The 22,500-nt window shown below is 43.1% G+C and overlaps 1 protein-coding gene across 3 annotated transcripts in view; it reads right to left on the reverse strand.

Annotated features, from left to right (window-relative positions):
* ITGB1BP2 (integrin subunit beta 1 binding protein 2) overlaps positions 1–20,108 on the reverse strand; it is a 31,454-nt gene extending 11,346 nt beyond the window's left edge. Inside the window, exons 1-10 of one of the 3 annotated variants that reach the window (XM_069986245.1) lie at positions 20,044–20,108; positions 19,586–19,785; positions 19,399–19,448; positions 19,255–19,311; positions 15,648–15,811; positions 13,794–13,897; positions 13,653–13,708; positions 13,501–13,571; positions 12,238–12,349; positions 628–738 (exon numbers count right to left, since the gene is read on the reverse strand). In XM_069986245.1, coding sequence (XP_069842346.1) covers positions 628–738; positions 12,238–12,349; positions 13,501–13,571; positions 13,653–13,708; positions 13,794–13,897; positions 15,648–15,811; positions 19,255–19,311; positions 19,399–19,448; positions 19,586–19,697 — 837 coding nt within the window. In that variant the 5' untranslated portion in view covers positions 19,698–19,785; positions 20,044–20,108. The remainder of the gene's footprint in view (positions 1–627; positions 739–12,237; positions 12,350–13,500; positions 13,572–13,652; positions 13,709–13,793; positions 13,898–15,647; positions 15,812–19,254; positions 19,312–19,398; positions 19,449–19,585; positions 19,786–20,043) is intronic. The other 2 variants (XM_069986246.1, XM_069986247.1) reach the window with 2 other exon arrangements.
* Between the last annotated feature and the right edge of the window lie 2,392 nt (positions 20,109–22,500).

The raw sequence follows: 22,500 nt of genomic DNA on the forward strand, positions 1-22,500 counted from the left end.
TCCCTACACTAACTCACCAATGTGTCAGTCAGTTACCGCTAACCCCGCAAAGTGAGCACAAACAGGGAAGGGAGGCCACAGAACGGCCCTGCAACCCCACTGTCACAGGACCAATCCCCAAGGGCCCCCCCAGCAGGCACCGCCGGCAGAGAAAGCTGCCACCAAGCAAAACAAGTGTGAACATGGTCTTATCACTCACCATTGCTCCTGCAGGTAGAATGAAAAAAATAGGACGTGCTAGTCATGTGTGCACAGGTGCCTCCTGCTGATTGGGGTCACGTGGGTCTTACCAGGAGGAGTGGTAACACTCAGAAAGAGGGTGTTCTGTGACATTGGGGTTCCAGGGCCATTCTATGGCCCCCCTTTCCCTGCTTGTGCACGCTTTGCGGGGTTGGCGGTCGCTGACTGACACAGTGTGGAGCTAGTGTAGGGACCCATGTGAACCAGGAGACCGGCACACGGTACATGGGGCAATATGGTTTGATCAAATTATATACCAACATCCTGGCGTTGGTTTTTAAATGTAGCCAAGAGGCATTAGTGTCAGCCATAGGTGTGATGTGCAACAGCTCCTTTCTCTCCATGTCTTATTAAGATAAATGTTTAGTGTCAGTATTGATCCCTTACCTGGGTACGATTGGCTAGAACCTTTGTTAAATCTGGCAAAGCTGTTTTGGCGTAAACAGTGATGACAACAAGACTGCTAGTTTGGTGCCAGTCATACCGACAAGAAACTTTCTGAAAAGAAATATAAAAAAATGAAATAAATTCTGCTCTTTACTATAGTCTCCATAGCATATACAGTACGACCATTTAGAGTTGATATAGGGTATTAGGTATTAAATGTGATATATTCATGTTTGAGAAAAAAAATGACAATTTTTTAAATATTTTTAGTTACTTATAAACATTACATTACTTCTTTGTACTTCCCTTGCAAGCAATGATCTTATAAGATGGCCGGGCCACACTGGTCTTGCAGATTGGTATTTATTTGCACAGCCTATTACATGATCGCTAGATTTTTTATGTAACCCATTAATGCCATAACTTGTAGGTGGCATGTTCCCTATTACACAATGGAAATGATTTTCTGTCAGGTCAAAACAACCAGATTAGCCTATAAATAAGCGATTGCTGGCCCTATGACACAGAGTGATGTCAACCTTAGGGGCAAAACTAGAAAGGGCTGAGCCCCATAGCAAACTTTTGATTGGGCCCCCTCCTATCCTAATCCCACTGTAGGTATGGTTTATAGCATATGTTAGGCACCTCCCCTGGTATCCCCCCAGTAGATAGTGTCCCCCATGGAAGGCATTAGAGATAAGCGAGTAATAAAGTATTCGAAGCTCGAAATTTAATTTAAATAGGCCGTGATGCTCGACTATTTGATCAAATATAGAACCCCATTAAAATCAATGGTGAAAAAATGCTTGTTTCTTGGAAACCTAAATTCGACCACTTGGAGGTCACCATCTATAATGACACTTTTGGAAAATGATGCAAATACCTCTGGAGTGCAACTGGGAAAGCAGGGAAGCAGTATTAAATCACTATTACTATTAGATGTCCCTGGCAGTAATATCACTCCCTGTAATAGTTAATACAGTTAAAGGAGTAGTCCCCCCAAGACCTAAAAAAATAAAATGCTCCCAAACCGAGCTGCTCTTGCTCACCAAGTCCCGCTGAGTATTTTGAGCCATCTCCTGTCTTGCTAGCTGCTGCTGTTCCATAGTTACAAGTTTTTCTAAAAGCCGATCTATATCAAACATGGTGCCGGCCAGAAAACTACATCTTTCATTATGCAATGCTTATGCCTGATTGGTCCATAATTTAGTAGAGCTGATACCCACAAGATATAGTAGAGTTAAGGTAGTAACATAGCAGAGTTGATGTAGTGAGGTTGCAGAGGTAAGGAAGCGAGATAGCAGAGTTGAGGCAGCGAGATAGCAGAGTTGAGGTAGTGAGATAGCAGAGTTGAGGTAGTGAGATAGCAGAGCTGAGGCAGTGAGATAGCAGAGCTGAGGCAGTTACATAGCAGAGTTGAGGTAGTGAGAGAGCAGAGTTGAGGCAGCGACATAGCAGAGTTGACGCAGTGACATAACAGAGTTTAGGCAGTGACATAACAGAGTTGAGGTAGTGAGATAGCAGAGTTGAGGCAGTTACATAGCAGAGTTGAGGCAGTTACATAGCAGAGTTAAGGTAGTGAAATAGCAGACTTGAGTTCTACCTCATTAACTTAACTTTGCAATTTCACTACCTCAACTCTTCTATCTCACTAAGAGTTGAGTTAGTGAGGTAGAAGAGTTCAGGCAGGGGGTCAGAGGGTTATTCAGGGGGGGAGTGCTGTGAGAAGTGAGTGCAGGGGGGGTTGGAGGTGCTGCGGGAGAGTTGCGGGGGCAGTTCACAGTGTGTGGGGGTGCCGGGTGAGTGCGGGGGCGTGGCCACAGTGGCAGGGGCGGGGTCACAGTTGGCACAGGAGAGCAATGGTTAATGCCGCAGGTCAGCACTGGGGGGGGGACCACAGTGCCAGTGAGCGACGGAGGGGGTGCCACGGGTGAGCTGGGGGGCACACAGACCAAAATGTACACAATAGAGTAATTTACATTTTGCACCTCAAAATTTGTGTGCATGTGCGTAGACCAAAATGTACGCTTCTATTGTACATTCGTAACTTGTTTGTGAATGTTCGGCAAACAAGAACACAAACCGATCCCAATCATATTTTTTTTATATTCGTGTTCAGGATCCGAACCGAATATCGGGATGTTCGCTTATCACTAATTGAGGCACCAGTAGTGGCACTATCCCCCATATAAATAACTTGTTTGGCTCCCTGAACCAATTACTGCCTTTCTGCCTTTCAGCAACAAATTGCTGCTGGTAGTAGCTATAACTTTATACCACTCAAGAAACCAAGACAGCCATTAAAAATACCCTTTTTAAACCATTGTGTGACATCTAACTATTTTGGTGACATTGTAAAAACTCCAAAAACATTTATGAGCCAGTCACCATGCGTGTCCGTAAAAATGGAACAAGAATGCTACTATTCCTTGTCACAAGTACCAGTGACTAAAAACCCCACAGCTAGGGTAACAAGAAAATAAATATCCTTTTTGCGAAACATAGTCATGGGGATTTATGCCTGGATAAAACTGTTTTTGGGGTATGGGTTGTATGTTGCACTTTATGGAGGCATTGAGCTGCTGTGGATAAAATATACCTGTGTTGCAAATGGTTTAACCTTTAGGGACTCAGACAGTTTTGGAGTTCATGACAGAGCAACATTTTTCAAATATGACATGTCTGACTTTATGTATTAATAACTTTGGATTGTTTTTTTGTGACATATTTCACTTTATGTTAGTAAAAAGAAACAAAAGAGAGAGAGGGCGCCTCCTGGTGCAATAACGTGGTGGGCTAGTGTGTCTATTCCAGTGGAAGATGGACGCACTCACCTTGTGGAGTTGTGCAAAAGATAGGTACAACTCTACCATAGGTATATGATATCATTCAGACAGGGACCACAGCTATCCCTCGGGTTGCAGCCACCAAAGGTGGGTAGAAACATGCAGAGTTGTATCTCAGAAGAGATCACAGGAACCAAGGAAGAACCCGTAGGAGGGTCAGGGCAGGTTGACGTCCAGGAGACCAGCAAAATCACAGTAGGAGCATCACAGAGAGATGTGACTCAATTGTTCTGTTTAGTAGTGCAATGCATTTTGGTCTGTCTATTGAATCACAGACCTTTATCAAGCATAGAGAGTAGATCAATGGCTTTTTAAAGGTTGTGTCAGACTATAGGAGGGTGCACATGACAAACTCCTTCCGAGTCATGAGCCCGGAAGTGGAGATACACCATACTAGTAAAAAAAAAAACCAAATAACATATGGGGCCATATACAAAACAATGGTGCCTAATAATAAAGTGGCATGTGCTTGCAATGAAAAAACAGATGGGGAAATAAATACAGCAATAATACAGTGGCATGTGCTAGCAGTGACTGAGGAAATAAATAAATATACATTCAAATTCATAAGATCAGTATACACATTCAATACAGCGCAGAGTCCATGGGTTACCTGCGGCATTAGAGTCCCAGCGTCACTACGATGCCAGCCACAAATCACCCAGAGTTCCGTTCATAAAGTGCATGAAAATGTAAACATGTTTACATGTTCAATCCATCTTAAAGGACAACTCCCACAAAAATTTTTTTTTGCTCATTTAACACACATTACAAAGTTATATAACTTTGTAATGTGGTTAAATACCCGGCCTGGCCCCCTTCCCCCACTTTCGGACCCCCGACCCCCCACCCCGGAAGTTAAGGAATGTATACATTACCTATTACGATCGTCACGGTCCTCTTCTCCGGGGCGGCATCTGGTGACGACGACGTCAGAGCCGAGGGGCGGTCCGGGTCTTCTTCCTCCTCGGCGTCTTCATGCAAAGTGAATGGGGATGAAAAGGCTGCTGGTGCACATGCGCACCAGCAGCCTTTTCATTGGCTGGAGCGCATCACATGGCTTCCAGCTTGCTCAGCCCTGATTGGCTGAGCTTGCTGGAAGCCATGTGATGCGCTCCAGCCAATGAAAAGGCTGCCGGTGCGCAGGCGCACTGGCAGCCTTTTCCATCCCCTGGACCCGGAAGTTGGAGACATCGCTGGATGGCGGAAGGCGGCGACAGAGAGGCGGGCGGCGGGCGAATCGAGTGGCGATCGTCACCGGAGAGATGGTGAGTATGGTGTCTGTGTGTGTCTGTGTTTTTTTTTTTTTTGGGGTCCCGCGGGAGTTGTCCTTTAAGATTGCATACAATATGGATAGGAAATACATCCTCACAGTGTCCACGTGTTCACATGTTCAATCCATCTTGAGGCTGCGTTCACACTGTGTATATTTCAGTCAGTATTGTGGTCCTCATATTGCAACCAAAACCAGTAGTGGATTGAATACACAGAAAGGCTCTGTTCACACAATGTTTAACCCCTTCGTGCTGCAGCTAGTTTGGGCCTTAAAGAGAACCAATCATGGGCGGAAATAAAAAAAAACTTTTTTCGATAATTAGATTAAAATTGTTATTTTATTAATATTTGTAATTTGAATTAATTACTTTTAGGGCCGCGTTTTCGCAATATAGCTATTTTCTTTTCCTGTCTCGCGCCGGCTCTTTTGAAAAGAGCCGGCGCGCGACAGGAAGCTCCCGGCATGCCGAGCGGCAGGAAGGGCTCCCATGAGCCTTTGCCACCGCTCTGTAAGTACACAGTGATCCCGCGCTATACAGCGCGAGATCGCTGTGTATGAATATCCTAACTGGGCCTATTAGTCTATTCCTGAAGATACAGACTGCCTGTGCAGTCTGTATCTTATGCTTTTACCTATAGCTGTATAGCGGAGCGGAGCAGTAAGGCCGGGGGCGGCCATCTTGATGACGTTAGTGGTGCGTTCCAGCGCTGGAACGCAAGGGACGTAATCAAGATGGCGCCCGGCTTTACTGCACCGCTACAGAGGAGTGGGTAAAGTATAAGATACAGACTGCACAGGCAGTCTGTATCTTCAGAAATAAACTTCATGAAGATACAGACTGCCTTTGCAGTCTGTATCTTATACTTTACCTACTCCTCTGTAGCGGTGCAGTAAAGCCGGGTGCCATCTTGATTACGTTCCTTGTGTTCCAGCGTTGGAACGCACCACTGTGATGTCATCAAGATGGCCGCTCCCGGCCTTACTTCTTCTCTGGATTAGGTAAAAGCATAAGATACAGACTGCACAGGCAGTCTGTATCTTCAGGAATAGACTTAGGGACAGAGAATCTTTTATTATAGGGACAGTTAATTTCAGGTGATTGGTTCTCTTTAATGACCAGGCAAATTTTTCAAAATCTGACCTGTCTCACTTTATGCTCCTATAGCTCAGTGATGCTTTAACGCATGCTAGCGATTCTGAGATTGTTTTTTCGTCACATATGGCACTTTATGTTAGTGGCAAAATTTGGTCACTACTTTGTGTGTTTTTTTGTGAAAAACATCAAAATATCATGAAAAATAAAAAAAATTGCATTTTATGAACTTTGAAATTCTCTGCTTCTAAAAAAAGAACGTCGCAGCAGATAAATTAGTTACTAAGTCACATTACCAATATGTCTTCTTTATTCTGGTATAATTTGGTAAACATATTTTACTTTTTTAGGGTGTTATGGGGCTTAGAAATTTATCAGCAAATTATCACATTTTCGTGAAAGTTTCCAAAACTGATTTTTTTTTAGGAACCAGTTCTTTTTTTAAATGGATTTAGAAGTCTGGTATCCTGAAAACTCCCATAAATGACTCCATTTTGGAAACTACACACCTTAAAGAATTAATCTAGGGGTATAATGAGCATTTTAACCCTACAGGGGCTGGAGGAAAGTATTCACAATAAAGCTGGGTTCACACACTGTATACTTCAGGCAGTATTTGGTCCTCAAGTCAGGTCCTCATAGCAACCAAAACCAGGAGTGGATTGAAAACACAGAAAGGCTCTGTTCACACAATGTTGAAATTGAGTGGATGGCCGTCATATAACGGTAAATAACTGCCATCATTTCAATAAAACAGCCGTTGTTTTAAAATAACAGCAAAAATTTGCCATTAAATGACGGCCATCCACTCAATTACAACATTATGTGAACATAGCCTTTCTGTGTTTTCAATCCACTCCTGGTTTTGGTTGCTATACAGCCTCACAAATACAGCCTCAAATATACATAGTGTGAACCCAGCCTTAGGCTGTAAAAAAATGGAAAATTAAAATTTTCCAATAATATATACATTTAGATTAAAGTTTCTCATTTTCAAAAGGAACATGAGAGAAAAAGCACCCCAAAATTTGTAACGCAGGTTCTCTTGAGTACAACGGTACCCCATATGTGGGCGTAAACCACTGTATGGGCACACAGCCGGGCTCAGAAGGAAGGGAGCGCCAATTAGCTTTTCCAATGCAGATTTTGCTGAAGAAGTTTCTGAGCGCCAGGTGCGTTTGCAGTGCCCCTGTAGTGTCAGCAGAGAGAAAAACCCCCATAAGTCACCCCATTTTGGAAAGTGCACCCCTCAAAGAATTCATCTTGGTGTGTGGTGACCATTTCGACTCCACAGGTATTACAGGAAAGTATTCAAAAGAAGACAGTAAAAATGAAAAACTCGAATTCTTCCAATAATATGTTCGTTTAGTTTGAAATTTCTCAACTTTATGAGGAACAAGAGAAAAAAAGTACCCCAAAATTTGTAACGCAGGTTCTCCTGAGTGAAAAGGTACCTCATATGTGGGCATAAACCAGTGCATTGGCACACAGGAGGGCTCAGAAGGAAAGGAGCGCCAATTAGCTTTTTCAATGCAGATTTTGCTGAAGAAGTTTCCGAGCGCCAGGTGCGTTTGCAGTGCCCCTGTAGTGTCCGCAGAGTAAAATCTCCCAATAAGTCACTCCATTTTGGAAAGTACACCCCTCAAAGAATTCATTTTGGGGTGTGGTGAGCATTTTGACCCCACAGGTATTAGAGGAAAGTATTCAAAAGTAGACAGTAAAAATGAAAAACTCGAATTTTTCCAATAATATGTTCCTTTAGTTTGAAATTTCTCAATTTCACGAAAAAACTGGAGAGAAATGTCACCCCAATTTATATAACGCAGGTTCTCCTGAGTAGAACGGTACCCCATATGTGGGCATAAACCACTGCATGGGCACACAGCTGGGCTCAGAAGGGAAGGAGCGCCAATTAGCATTTTCAGAGCAGATTTTTCTGAAGAAGTTTCTGAGCGCCAGGTGCGTTTGCAGAGCCCCTGTAGTGTCAGCAGAATAGATTCCCCCCAAAAATCACACAATTTTGGAAAGTGCACCCCTCAAAGAATTAATCTTGGGGTGTGGTGACCATTTTTACCCCACAGGTATTAGAGGAAAGTATTCAAAATTGGCCAGTAAAAATGAAAAACTCAAATTTTTCCAATAATATGTTGGTTTAGTTTGAAATTTCTCAATTTGCCGAGGAACAGGAGAGAAAACGTACCCCAAAATCTGTAACGCAGGTTCTTCTGAGTAAAACGGTACCTCATATGTGGGCATAAACCACTGTATGGGCACACAGCAGGGCTCAGAAGGGAAGGAGCGCCAATTTACTGGAGCAAAACAGCAGCTAGTAATGGTTATTAGAAAAGCGCAGTTACTAAAATAAAATAAAAAAATGAGATTACAGGTAATGTGGGGTGGTTACGAACAGTCTGGGATGGTTACGGGCAACCTGCAGTGCTTACAGACAATCTGGGGTGGATACGGGCAACGTGGGGTGGTTACGGGCAACCTGCAGTGCTTACAGACAATCTGGGGTGGTAACGGGCAACGTGGGGTAGTTACGGGCAACCTGCAGTGCTTACAGACAATCTGGGGTAAATACGGGCAACGTGTGGTGGTTACGGGCAACCTGCAGTGCTTACAGACAATCTGGGGTGGTTACGGGCAACGTGGGGTGGTTACGGGCAATGTGGGGTTGTTACGGATAAACTGAAGTTCTTATAGGCAATCTGAAGTGGGTACCTGTAATCTGGCATGGGCACCGCAATCTGGAGGGGGTCATTTGGGGTGTTCAGACCACGCCTTGGCGTGGTCAGAGGCGCCGTGGTGTGGTCAGAGGCAACGTGTGGTGGTCAGAGGCGACGTGGCGTGGTCCGAGGCGACGTGTGGTGGTCAGAGGCAAGGTGCGGTGGTCGGAGGCATCGTGGCGTGGTCAGAGGCAACGTGCGGTGGTTACGTGCAATCTGGGGGGTTACATGTAATCTGGCATGATTACGGGCAACCTGGGGGGGTTATGTGCAACCTGGAAGGGTTACAGACAATCTGGGATTGTTACTGATAAACTGAAGTGCTTATAGGTAATCTGGGGTGGGTACATGTAATTTGGGGTGGTTACGGGCAATCTGGAGTGGGTCACTGGCAATTTGGGGTGGTTACGGGCAATCTGGAGGGGGTCACTGGCAATTTGGGGTGGTTACGGGCAATGTGCGGGGGTTACGGGCAATGTACGGTGGTTACAGTCAACGTGCGGTGGTTACGAGCAACGTGCGGTGGTTACGGGCAACATGCGGTGGTTACAGTCAACGTGTGGTGGTTACGGGCAACGTGCGGTGGTTACGGGCAACGTGCGGTGGTTACGGGTAATCTGGGGGGGTAAAGGGTAATTTGGGAGTAAACTGCAATTATTACTATAATAAAAAGGTTTTTTTTGTATGTTTGTCACTTTTTGTACTTTATACATTCATTTTCACTGTATTACTATGATTACTGTGATATTTTCTATCATAGTTCAGTGACAGAGACCAAATTGGTCTATGTCACTTTAAATTTTCAGAGTTGGCTGGTTGTGGAGTGCATGTGCACTTCATAACCAGCCAGGACGTCGATGAGGAAGGAGCTCCAGGATCAGGTAACGTATATGGGAAAGGGGGGGGGGGTTACTGGGGGACGGGGGGTGACTGGGGGGGTGGGGGGCGACTTGGAGGACAGGACACATCACTTTTTATCCCCTGTCACCAATCATTCATGGTGACAGGGGATAAAAAGTGCCGGGATGCAAATGGCACAAGCGATCAGCGGTATATAGTATATACCGCTGATCGCTTGTACCGGGACCCCACAGGGGGGTCCCCGATCACTGCCCCATGTTCTCCGCTACCTCCGGTGGCGGAGAACATGGGGTTTTCATTCATTTTAACTTTTCCATCGCTGTGAACAGACATTAGTCTGTTCACAGCGATGGCGGCGGCCATCTTGGAAATGATGGCTGCCGGGGGAGGGGGGTTAGTTATCAGGGCACTAGGGGGGTCTGATCTGGGGTTGGCGGCACCGGTAATCCCCTTTACCGACGGCCGCCGCTATAACGTTAATAGCGGCGATCGTCGGTAAGGGGAGGGGCCGGGACGGTCCCCACACACTGCCCCAACCCCTCAGCTACCTCCAGTAGCAGGGGGGATGGGGTGGGGGCCGTCCCGGCCCCACTATCTTATTCTCTGCCATCGCCGTAAAAAGCTAATGGCAGCAGAATAAGGACCCTTAGTGACCGCCGTAAAAAGCCGTATCGGCGGTCACTAAGGGGTTAAATTGAGTGGATGGCCGTCATTTAATGGCAAATATTTGCTGGTATTTTAAAACAACGGCTGTTGTATTGAAATAATGGCCGTTATTTACTATTATATGGTGGCCATCCACTCAATTTCAACATTGTATGAACAGAGCCTTTCTGTGTTTTCAATCCACTCCTGGTTTTGGTTGCAATATGAGGACCACAATACTGACTGAAATATATACGTAGTGTGAACGCAGCCTGAGATTGCATAGAATGTGGATAGAAAATGCATGCTCACAGTTTCTCTGTGTGCAGATGGGATCCCCACGTAAACAACGTACCCTCACTCTATTCACAAATGGAAATAGTAAGTCAGAGTAAGGTGCATGAATGGTTGATGTTCTATCTGCGGTTACCTTATAAGAAACATAAAGGCATAGATAAAACATGGAAAGTGCATGAAACTGTGTCTGAAGGAATAGATATAAGTATATATATATGTGTGTGTGTGTGTGTGTGTGTGTTTATTTAGATCTGTGCAAAATGAGAATAGATAGCTAAGTTGTATCTCGGCATCATGTTGCCATCTGGTGGTAAGCAACGGGAAACACAGCATGGAAAGACATAATGATGGTAAAATGCTGCCATCTGGTGGTGGACACAACTTTGTAGGCGAGAATCCTACTGGATCTATAAATTACAAACACTTCATTCAGATGGTTAAATGAATAGATTGAACACACTGAATAGCTAGTGGTGCTATGTCTTTCCTCCACCACTAGATGGCATTATCTTACCAACACTGAATAGCCAGCAGTACTGTGCCTCTTTTTCACCATTAGATGGCAGCATTTTACCATCATTATGTCTTCCCACCTTGTGTTTCCTGTTGCTTACCACCAGATGGCAACATGATACCAAGATACAACTTATCTATCTTTTCTCATTTTGCACTGTTCTAAATACACATACATACTTATATCTATTCCTCCAGACACAATTTCACCGGACCACATGCACATTCCATGTTATATCTATGCCTTCATGTTTCTTATAATGTAACTGCAGATAGAACATCAACCATTCATGCACCTTACTCTGATTTACTATTTCAGTTTTTGAATAGAGTGAGAGTACGTTGTGAGTGTCTTCGCGAGTGAGTACCTGGCAGTGGCGCAGCGGGGAAGCCATGGCATGGGGGGGGGGCTTCAGGCTCTCTGGCAATCGCATGGGAGGGGAGTGCGGCAGTGGCACGGTCTGAGACGGGGTTGGGCACGCCTGGAGCAGGCAGTGGGCGGATGCAGCGGGCGGATGCAGCGACAGGGGTTGGGAGATAATATTAGAGGCAGCCAGAAGGAGGAGGAGGGAGTTCTGCCCCAGCTTCCCCCGGATTCCGGAACTCAGTGGAGACCGGGACCGGAGGTTTTACTTTTTTTTATCACCAGCATCAGTGGATTGTTACCGATCCACTGATACCGTCAAATGCTGGTGCTGGACCCCTACTGGGGGTCCAGGAACAGTATCACCAAACTGTCAGCTATCAGCTGACAGTTTAGCTGTGTCTCCCGGTTACTGTTAATGTAAACAGTGAGCACCAGAAGCCGGTCAGTTATTGTACGTCCTGGTGCGGAAAGTAACCTCTTGCCAGGACGTACAATAATTGCCTAGTGCGGCTAGGGGTTCATTGAAATTGAAATAAAATTGATGCCTAAATTGATGCCACTTAAACTTACTGGGGAGACAAAGGTTGCCACACAAGGGTAGGTGGAAGGGTACTTAAAGAGGAATTGGAACTTGTAAAATGTTTTATTAGAAAGATTTCTGATTTAATGGCCCTGATGTCCACTGCTGTCCTGGGAGAAAATTGATTTCACGCCGCTGATTTTACTTTCCCTGCACCATCCTGTTTGCGCTATACAGCCTTCTATACCCAGCGATTTACCGGGCTGTGAAGGGCAGTAAAGAGAGGACCGGCCCACTCAACCTTGCAGCCCCTCATACATTTGCCCAAATTGCCAGATGCCTAGTTCAGCCCTGTAATATGCTGTATCAATCAGGTAAAGCAGAGGCTCTGAACGTCATTGTGAACGCTGATCTATGGATTGTGAAGTTAAGCTGCATGCCTAATTTTACATTCATCTCTTACTTGCTTCTCAGGTGGCTGCACCCACAGATGTGTCCCCGTGCTGCATCCTTTCTGGTCCAGGAACTCATTGAAGTCACTTGTTTTAATGGCACAGCAGGACCAGTACTTCATCCTAAAAAGAATCATCAATAATATCTCTCTGTAATATGCAAAAACATGTATTGCTTCATCATTTTTGTCAGTATTTGAGGACCACATACTGAACAAAATGCAACATGTAAACCCAGCCTGAGATAGTCCATGCCTCATGGTCATTTACCAAACCCTACAGTAAATGAGGCACACATGAATAGACACAAGTAGTTTAAGATGAGTTATAGCACAATTATACAGGAAAAACAGGGTTCCCAGGATAGAGAACCACACAATAAACATTGGTTTGACCTCCAGGGTTATGGGTGAGGTCTCTGAAAATGAATTCTATGAATGGAACAAACAAATCTGAGCAAAAGTAAATGAAACCTGGAAAACAGATTTATATTACTAGCACCAGAGACCAATTATAATGATAGTCAAATCTAAAAAACATCTTGATACAAATCAGTATTCTACATTATCAATGCTGCCAATTATTTACTTTTTTTTTTTTTTTGCTTTAAAGGACGGTTTTGACCCTTCTGAACTGACATCTTTAATTACTTAGCTGGCCCATCACAACATACAGTATATACCAATGGCATATTAGGTATATTTATCAAAAGAGACAGCGCAAATACAAAGTGAGTACGTTTCCGATAATAGAAAGATTCTAGCAGTTTTTACTTTTTTTTTTTTTTTTTTTTTAAAGAAAACCTGCGTGATTGGTTTCTGTAGGTTAATTTTCTATGGCCAGCAACCAACCATCTATTCTTTTAATTGTTTGCCTTTATAAGCTACATTAGAAAGACCCTACTTTATCTTGTGTATTAACTGAAGCACAAAATGTATGTACATGTACATCTGCTGAGGTCACCCAAGCATAACCATACTTGGAATCCACTCGAATTTTGGTGCTGGAGACAAGAAGCTGTATATGAACATACTGCAAGGCTTGTTGTGTTTTGTTTTTACTATTTTACACTTTTCCTGGTTTTTCATATGCATTCCTTCTGCATCTGATCCACCTCTATCTCCCTTACACTATACCGTCTTGACTGTATCCCAACCCACTACAATGGAAGGGAAGTATACCATGAAGACACTGCTTAGACCCTGTATATCATATGCAAACAAGATCACAAGGATAAAAAATATTTTTTTTCTTATTATAATAATGTGTCTTACCCTTCATGAAACACTGGAACCCCAGGATGATACACACAGTTTGATTCGCAACTCTCTGGCCCTTGATAGACCTGTATAGGAAGACCACAGGATGTCCTTTGTCCTTTTCCCAAGAAAATCTGACATGGCATCGGAGGGTTATAATGACTTACCTCTTTACATCCTGAGTGCTTACATCTTGTCCCTAATAATGTTACTGTAGAGTTTACTGAAACAAGACAAACATTTCATCAGTTGTAAAGCTGGACACAAGTTCCCATGTTATTCATACATATCTGATGATAAGCACTGACCTTGTTTATCTGATTCTTGACTTGATTCCAGATTCAACTTTTCTAATTCTTGTTCAAGTGATCGAGAAACTTTGAGAACAAGAGGAGTCAACAGTTCCTGCGTCCTGGAAGTGACCAAAACCTGTGATTGAGCTCAGGCCCTTACTGCAGAAAAGTATTTAACTCTTTCTAGTACATTGGAAATAATTTTGATACTCAGTTCAAAAACGAATCTAACCTGCTGATAGCTCCCTAGTGGGAATGGGCCGTTGAGGACAAAGGTATGTCTCTTACCTTCATCCTCAGCACCTTCCTGTTCTGAACAGAACAAAGTCAGCTCACCAGGTGCAGTATATGTGTGTTGCCCAGTTTCCCAGGGCTCTGGAGCATGAAGAGCAATTGCGGGCCGTCTCCTGTTTGTAGACTTTAATAAAGAAAGTATTGGCTCCCAACTCCGCAAATACTTGTATACTTTATTTAACCCTTTGAGGACCAGGACCAAAATGACCCTGTGGATAGCGCAAATTTTGATCTTAGTGTTTTCGTTTTTCCCTCCTCCCCTTCTAAGAGCTCTAGTACTTTCAGTTTTCTATCAACAGGGCCATGTAAGTGCTTGTTTTTTACAGGAATAGTTGTACTGTGTAATGGAATCTTTCATTTTACTATAACATGTATGATGGAATTCCAAAATTATTATTTATGAAGATATAAATAGGTGAAATCGTAAAAAAGAATGCAATATGGTAATGTTTTGGGGTTTACCTGCGGGGCTGTATAGGGTGTCATTTTTTCTGCCATGATCTCTAGTTTTTAATAATACCATACTTGTGAAGATCGGACGTTTTGATCACTTTTTATAATTTTTTTTTATATAATGTAACATGAAATCGGTAATCTGCGCACTTTTCCCTCTCTTTTCGTGTACGCCGTTCGCAATGACGCTTTTTATATTTTAATAGATCGGACAATTCCGCACGCTACGGTATATTATATGTTTATTTATTTATTTTTATATGTTTTATTTATATAATGGGAAAGGGGGGGGTGATTTAAACTTTTATGGGGGGAGGGGCTTTGGGGTAGTGTATTGGTGTTTTTAACTTTTTTTTTACACATTTGAAGTCCCTTTGGGGGACTTTTACATTCATTAGTTTGATTTCTTCACTGATCATTGCTATGTCATAGGCATTGCTATGCTATGTCGACGATCGGACCGCACGGAGGCAGGTAAGAGACCTCTGGCGGTCCGTTTCAACGATCTGGACCCCCGCAGTCACACTGCGGGGGTCCCAAACAGTAAGTGACAGGGGACTAAGGCGTTTAAGGAGTTATTGACACGCCGCAGCGCGATCGCTGCAGTCTGTCATTAACGGTGAGGTGCCGGCTGCTCACTGCAGCCAGCCCCCACCTCCTTCATAGCAGGAGAAACACCCAGGACGTACAGTTACGTCAAGGGTCGTCTGGTGTCAGACTTCCATGGCGTAACTGTACGTCCAGGGTCGTCTAGGGCCATGATTAAGAGAGTGAACCTCGCAACGCGTCGGCGCTGATGTTTTTATCAGTTTTGTTATTTTTTAAGATGCATGTTTAAATAAAGTATACAAGATTTTACAGAGCTGGGAGCTACTACTTTCTTCATTGAAACCTTCCTGTTCTGTTAGTTGTTCCCAATAAGCCATAAGGATCACTGGAGCTGTAGTCGTGAACAAACCCCCGCACAGTGATGCGTCCCCAGCCGGCCCCTTTAATTGCTGGGCCGGATCAGCAAATGAGTGGTGGGGCTATGGTCCCCAGCTAGCCGTCCCCCTCTAATGAACTAGGTTCCCTACTTTAGATATGGATCCATTAAAAATACATTACAGGATTAGCCATTACCTTGGCCTCTCTTTTTGCATCTTTTCTGCAGATTTAGGACCTTGGACAATGATTTCTGTACATGATTTGAATCCAGGACTGTCAGATGCAGTTTTATTTCCAGAAATGTCAGGTTTTAAAGGTTCAGATGGTTTCTCATTGCTGTGAAAACCCTTGGTGCAGCCCTGCAGTGGACACACATAAAGATAACCAGAAACAGGCATATGATGCATAATAAAAGGGTTCCAGCCACCGAGAACTCAGCAAGCAAAGAAACAGCACCAGCATTTTACTCAGGAAGAAAACATCTTTAATGTAGGTTGTAGGTTGTAGCCTATTTTTTTTTTCTTTGGGGGGGGGGGGGGGGGGGTTGGGCTTTTTAGGTTGCTTTTGAAGCTCTTGGTGGTGGGTGAGAGCCAAATGCGTTGGGGTATAGAATTCCAGATTAAAGGGCCCTATTCCACCAGACGATTATCGTTCAGATTATCGTTAAATCGTTAGGTTGAAATGCAGTTAATGATTAACGACCAAACGAGAAATCGTTGATCGCTTTATAAGACCTGGACATTGAATAACACGTTGTTCGGTCGTTTGCAGTAGTTACGAAGGCAATAGCGAAGAAATAGCGCATAAGTAACGATTATCGTTCCATGGAAATGAGTGAACGTTTTCAGGTCTTTCGCAATAGCAGTCGTTTGAGATCGTTAATCGTTAACTATTATGCGAACGATAATCGTCTGGTGGAATAGGGCCCTAAAGGGGGAAGCTCAGACAAAATCTTGAAGGAGGTTGTGTGAGGTATGAACAAGAGAGGAGCATAAATGGAGGTCTTTGGAGGATCAGATGTTGCATGAGGGACAGTGCTTGCTTGTATGTCTGGAAGTCTTTCTTAGAGTGGGTTTTCCTCCAGCACCGTTCAGTAGCCCTGGACACTTGCCTCAGTTTTTTGGTTAGGTTGGTGTGTCAGGGCTGTCTGTTGATGAATCATCTTCTGATATGCGTAAGAGGGACGACAAAGTCACAAGCTATGTAATTGTAAAGAGAATATTTGGATGTTACGTTGTTTAAGGTTCCTGCAAGGGTGAGAAGTGTTCTGGAGTGTGTGTGTGTGTGTGTGTGTGTTTGGGGGGGTGTTGGTCAGTTTAAGAAAAGAAAAAAGAGAATGTTAGTAGGTTGTTAGGACCCTTTTGTGAGTGGCCAAAGAGGACCACTGTATAAGGCTGAAGGAGCAGGTTATTGATAAGTTTGGAGGTGGCTGTTTGGGATGTGGGGATGTCCATAGAGAGGAAGCCAAATAGCCAAATGGTGAATTGATCAAAGAAGGTGGTTGTGGAGCATGGTGGTCAGTAAATGACAGTGACTTGGAGGAATAGGAGTAGATGCAAATGGAGTGCAGTCCAAAGAAGGAGAGAATGAGGGAAGGGAGAGTAAGAGTTGGGGTGAAGGAGCACTTGTCTGATAGCAACAAACAAATGCCGCCACCCAATTTGTTCCCAGGGCAAGGAAGGTGGGAAAACTGGAGCCCACCATAGGACAGTGCATTGGGGAAAAATGTGTCATTAGGTGTCAGCTACGTTTCAGGTAGGCCTAGAAAGAATAATTTGTGGTTAAGAAAGATTTTGTGGATGAATGAAAGAGCATGCACCAAAGGAAAGTACAAAAGGAGTATGGGTGGGGAGGATACATATAATGTTAGTCGGGGCGGCATGGTGTAAAGAATGAGGGTAGATCATAGAAGGACCGCAGGGTACATGAGGTCTGGTGGGGAGGGCCAAAGTTAGGAGAAATGTCTCCAGCGGTAAGAAGCAGAGATGGAAATAGATGTGAGTAGGAGAGGGGGAAAGGATGCTAGGAGCATTTTTGAAGGAAGGTTTTAATGTATAGAAAGAATATAGCAGAAGGAGTCAGATCAGTGGGTAAAGGGGATAGGGATATAACAAGATTATTGCTTCATGTGACAGATGACATGTGAAGACTAAAGAGGCAGCAGAGATAGCTAAAATGAACAATATGAGAGGGGGCAGACATACACTTTCATCAGCAAGGGCTGCACAGACATCGCTAACAATGCTAGACAAGCTTTTACACAGTGCGAAAGAAAACAATAAAATATATTCCCCCACCCCCAAATAATAAAATTACATTATACTGTATTTCCTATTCAAAATAAACTGTTGCATAAAACATTAAAAAAATTATACATGTGAGTAATGACCCAAGCTATAAAACTATATCATTATTTGTACCTCACAGTGCACGCTGTAAAAATTTAAAGAAAACAGCACCAGAATTGCTGTATTTTGTTACTCCACCACAGAAATGTATAAGCATTGGCTGGATAACCTAAAACATTCTAAAACTACTTCGCTTTCTAATTCATTATACTGTAAGTGCACTTGCACCAAACACAGAAATTCCCCCAAATTATCTCCCCCAGCATTTCTGCTTTTAAATCCACACCAAATTGTAATCTGTTTTAATATTTTAATTTGTGAGGGGGGGGGGGGGGGCACACTTCCCATACAGCCCATATAGTACCCTTAATCCACCCCTGTGCACTAGTTGTTATTGTCTGGTCTGCACAGTAGCATATATAACTCCACCTGTGTACAAGAGGATCCAGGTTGTCTGATTGACCTATTGACCACTTTAAGGATATAACAGCAATATTTTCTCCACCTTTCCTCATTATTTCAATTGTAATTGTTTAATGCTTGGTGTAATGTAAGAGTAAATTAAAGGGGTACTACGGTGAAAAATGTTTTCTTTCAAATCAACTAGTGTCATGAAGTTATACAGATTTGTAAATTACTTCTATTAAAAAATCTTATGTCTTCCAGTCTTCAGCTGCTGCATGTCCTACAGGAAGTGGTGTATTCTTTCCAGTCCATTCTTTCCACTGCTGCCACCTCTGTCCATGAAAGGAACTGTCCAAAGCATGGGGATATGCTACTGCTCTGGACAGTTCTTGTCACAGAGAGAAGAGACAGCAGAGAGCACTATGTTAGACTGGAAAGACACCACTTCCTGCAGGACATACAGCCGCTGATAAGTACTGAAAGACATAACATTTTTAAATAGAAGTAACTTACAAATCTATATAACTTCCTGACACTAGTTGATTTGAAAGAAAACATTTTTCACCGGAGTACTCTAATATTTATTCTTGAGACAACCCATTTAGCATGGTTCATATTAAATAAGAGCATTGCTTGTGGTATTATTGTAGATGTATTAAACAGTTCTTTCAGTATTAGATGTTATCCCCAATCCTCATGATAGAGAATCACTGTCTAATGCTGGGACCCCCTGCGATCTAGAGAACAGGGACCCAAGTCTACTTTGAAAATGAATCTCACCACCACTCCATTCATTCTCTTCAGGAGGTGCCAGGCATAGCTGAGTACTTCCATACAGAATGATCTGAGCAGGAGCCATGTTTGTGCACTGCTGCTCCGTTCTGATTCTGAGGAGAGTCAGGTCCCTATTCTTAAGATCACAGGGGGTTTTAATAGTAGGACCCTTGTGATCAGATAATTATCTATAACTTCTAATGGTGGCACAATCCCTTGATTTTCATCCCACAGATCTCTGCTGCAAAGTATATTCAGAAACAGAAATATCTTACTTTTATAGCGAGAAATTCAGAAAAGTCAGTTGTGCGTTTCTTACAGCAAGACCAGCCCTGAGAGGAAAAAGACGTAATGAAGGGGGGTGAAAAGAGACAATTACAGAGGTTTTGTATAATAGGACTGACTGTATTGGGGCCCACCTTCAATGCATCATGAAAAATTGGGTATCCCGGATGGAAGAGACAAGAATCTGAAGGAAAGAAAGATTTATGCTGATTATTTTCTGTCTTATACCTGACTAACAACAACATTAGTGCAGTATGCACTACATCTTCTTGTCTCACACGTATACATAATACAGACACACTAAACATAAAAATCACTAACCTGCAGTGTTGCTCTCATGGAAGAATCGTTGACCACATCCCTTGTTATAACATAGCAATGACTTGTCTGATGTGTCCTGTGTATCATTCAGAATAATACCCTGACAGCTCATGATGCCAGGAATATGTATACAGTTGAATATACTAGAAATGGAACAGTCGTAGAAACCATATGGAATAAAGAGAAGAATCCAAATTCAACTATAATGTAAAATGATATAAAACAATATAAATAATATAAAATCAGACTGTAAGGTAAAGATATGTGATTATGTATCCATAGGACTTAACTACTTAGTAACCAATTTAATATTCATACAAAAGTGAAAGTTGTCAGAACTTAAGCCATATGGGTGCAAGAAGTCTCTCCTAGTAATATAAGACTATGAAAGTATTGATCAGGTGCAAGACAAAAGCCATTTACCAAAAGAAATTAAGCAAATAAAAACCAATTGTTACCTATAGAGCGCCAGCAGTGTGAGAGGTGACCAAGCTGAGAGCGAGAACTGACTAGAGGCAGGACACATGGCTCTATCTTTAGACTCTGTGGGTGCCAGCCCAGCACCAAAGATGGAAATAAGAATGTCAACAGCTGTGACAGGTGACAGAAAGTAAAACTGAAGCCAGGCAAAAGAAGGGACAAGAAGGATCTAGATAAAGGAAGTAGCAGAGAAAGAATGATCCACTAGAAGATACATGGAAAATAAGAGCTACAGGTAAAACAACAAAAATATACAAAGCATAAGTATAAAGCCTCATGCACAAGAGTATCTAATATATAGTATACAGAATAGAACTGTATAGTGGACCTTATACCGGTAACAGCCAAAAGTTTACCTGGGGTTAAAGTTGTCTAGGCTAGATTATACCTCAAGTATATTTTGACCTAGGCCAGTGTATACCCTGGAGTATAAATTAGCCTAGGCCAATTAATACCCCTCAGGCCATATTATACCCCCATTAAATCAATAGCATTGAGTGATATACACAAGAATTACTTGATTTTTAACATTTTATTGGGGATTCAGCTTTGTCTGCTAAGATAAGTGAGAAGCTAACTGACTTAAATCTTAAATCTTTACCAAGTGTTTAAACTTTTATCATTGCATTTGCGCTATTTTCTGGTTAACAAGGAGATTTTGTGTATGTTGTAAAAAATCTACGCAAGATTTATTAAAGGCTTTTGGCCTTGGAGGGCGCATGTTTTTCGATTATCTACTTTTTTTCATTAGATTTATCTTGTATGAATTTTTATTTTTTATGTAAAATAATTCGCAGAATTATTCCACTTCTACCCTAGTGCCTTTTTTTATCCAAACTGTTTTAGGCAAAACTTGTGCACATAATTGCGCAAGATTTATTAAAGCACCTAATGATAATTTTTGTGCAACAAATGTAAACACGTTTAACCCCTTAGTGACCAAGTCTATTTGGACCTTAAAGTGACACTGTCACCCCCTTTGTGCATTCTGACATCTCTACACAGGTGTAAAGGGTAAATTCAGCGGTTTTTATACCGTATTTTATCTTTATACCCTAAGTCATCTTTTATCAACTGCAGATTGTGTTAAGTGGGCGGGGCCTCACGGCATTAGCACCACTTAGCCCCGCCCACAACACCACCGTTGGCCCAGCGCCCTTACCAGCCATTGGAACAGGCTGGCCTAAAGGTCTAGGCCCCACCCTCTCTAGGTCGGCCCACCAATGGCCACCGAGGGGGCGGGGCCAACGGTTTTGGGCGAGGCTAAGTGGCGCTAATGCCGCAAGGCTATGCCCACTTAATACAATCTGCAGTTCATAAAAGATCACTTTTTACTTAAACAAGCCCCATGACGTAGACGGCAGAGCCCATCGAAATAAAGCCCATTAGTGACCGCCGTTAAAATACATATTGGGGATAAAGGGGTTAAAGCCCTTTTAGAGCCCATTTTTAGACTTGAAAACAGGATCTAAGGGGTTAATCCATACATGTAGTAACAGGGGGCCGGCCTTGTTACAGTCAGGGCCGGCGTTACGGTAGATGGCGCCCTGTGCGAAACTTTCTTTTGGTGCCCCCCCGCCTCTGCTGATACCCCCTGACATAAACTAAATATTACAGCCTCCCACCCCTCCAGACAACCCCCACTGCCCTCCCCCCTTACTGTTATATATGTAACCTTTTCATCACTTTTTGAATTTTTTTCTGGGATGTGATTTCACTAAAAATCTGTAACTTTGGACTTCAGAATATAAGGGTATGCTGGGGGTAATAGTTATGCACCGTTTTGGCTGTTGGGAGTAGTAGTTATGCACTGTTTCAGCTGTTTGTGTATGCATGGGGTAGTAGTTATGCACGGTTTAAGCTATGAGGGTATGCTGGGGATAGTAGTTATGCACTGTTTTATCTGTTGGGGAATGCTGGGGATAGTAGTTATGCACTGTTTAGTTGTTGGGGTATGTTGGGCGTAGTAGTTATGCACTGTTTTAGTTGTTGGGGTATGCTGGGGCAGTAGTTATGCACTGTTTAGCTGTTGAGGTATGCTGGGGATAGTAGTTATGCACTGTTTAGCTGTTGAGGTATGCTGGGGATAGTAGTTATGCACTGTTTAGCTGTTGAGGTATGCTGGGGATAGTAGTTATGCACTGTTTAGCTGTTGGGGTATGCTGTGGTTGTAGTTATGCTCTGTTCAGCTGTAAGGGTATGCTGGGGATAGTAGTTATGCACTGTTTCAGCTGTAGGGGTATACTGGGGGCAGTAGTTATCCACTGTTTCAGCTATGAGGGATGCTGGGGTAGTAGTTATGCACTGTTTCAGCTGTCTGGGCATGATGGGGGTAGTAGTTATGCACTGTTTCAGCTATGAGGGATACTTGGAGTAGTAGTTATGCACTGTTCCAGCTGTCGGGGTATGCTGGGGCAGTAGTTATGCACTGTTTC

The sequence above is a fragment of the Dendropsophus ebraccatus genome, chromosome 10 (genome assembly GCF_027789765.1).
Source record: "Dendropsophus ebraccatus isolate aDenEbr1 chromosome 10, aDenEbr1.pat, whole genome shotgun sequence".
Classification (NCBI taxonomy): Eukaryota; Metazoa; Chordata; class Amphibia; order Anura; family Hylidae; genus Dendropsophus; species Dendropsophus ebraccatus.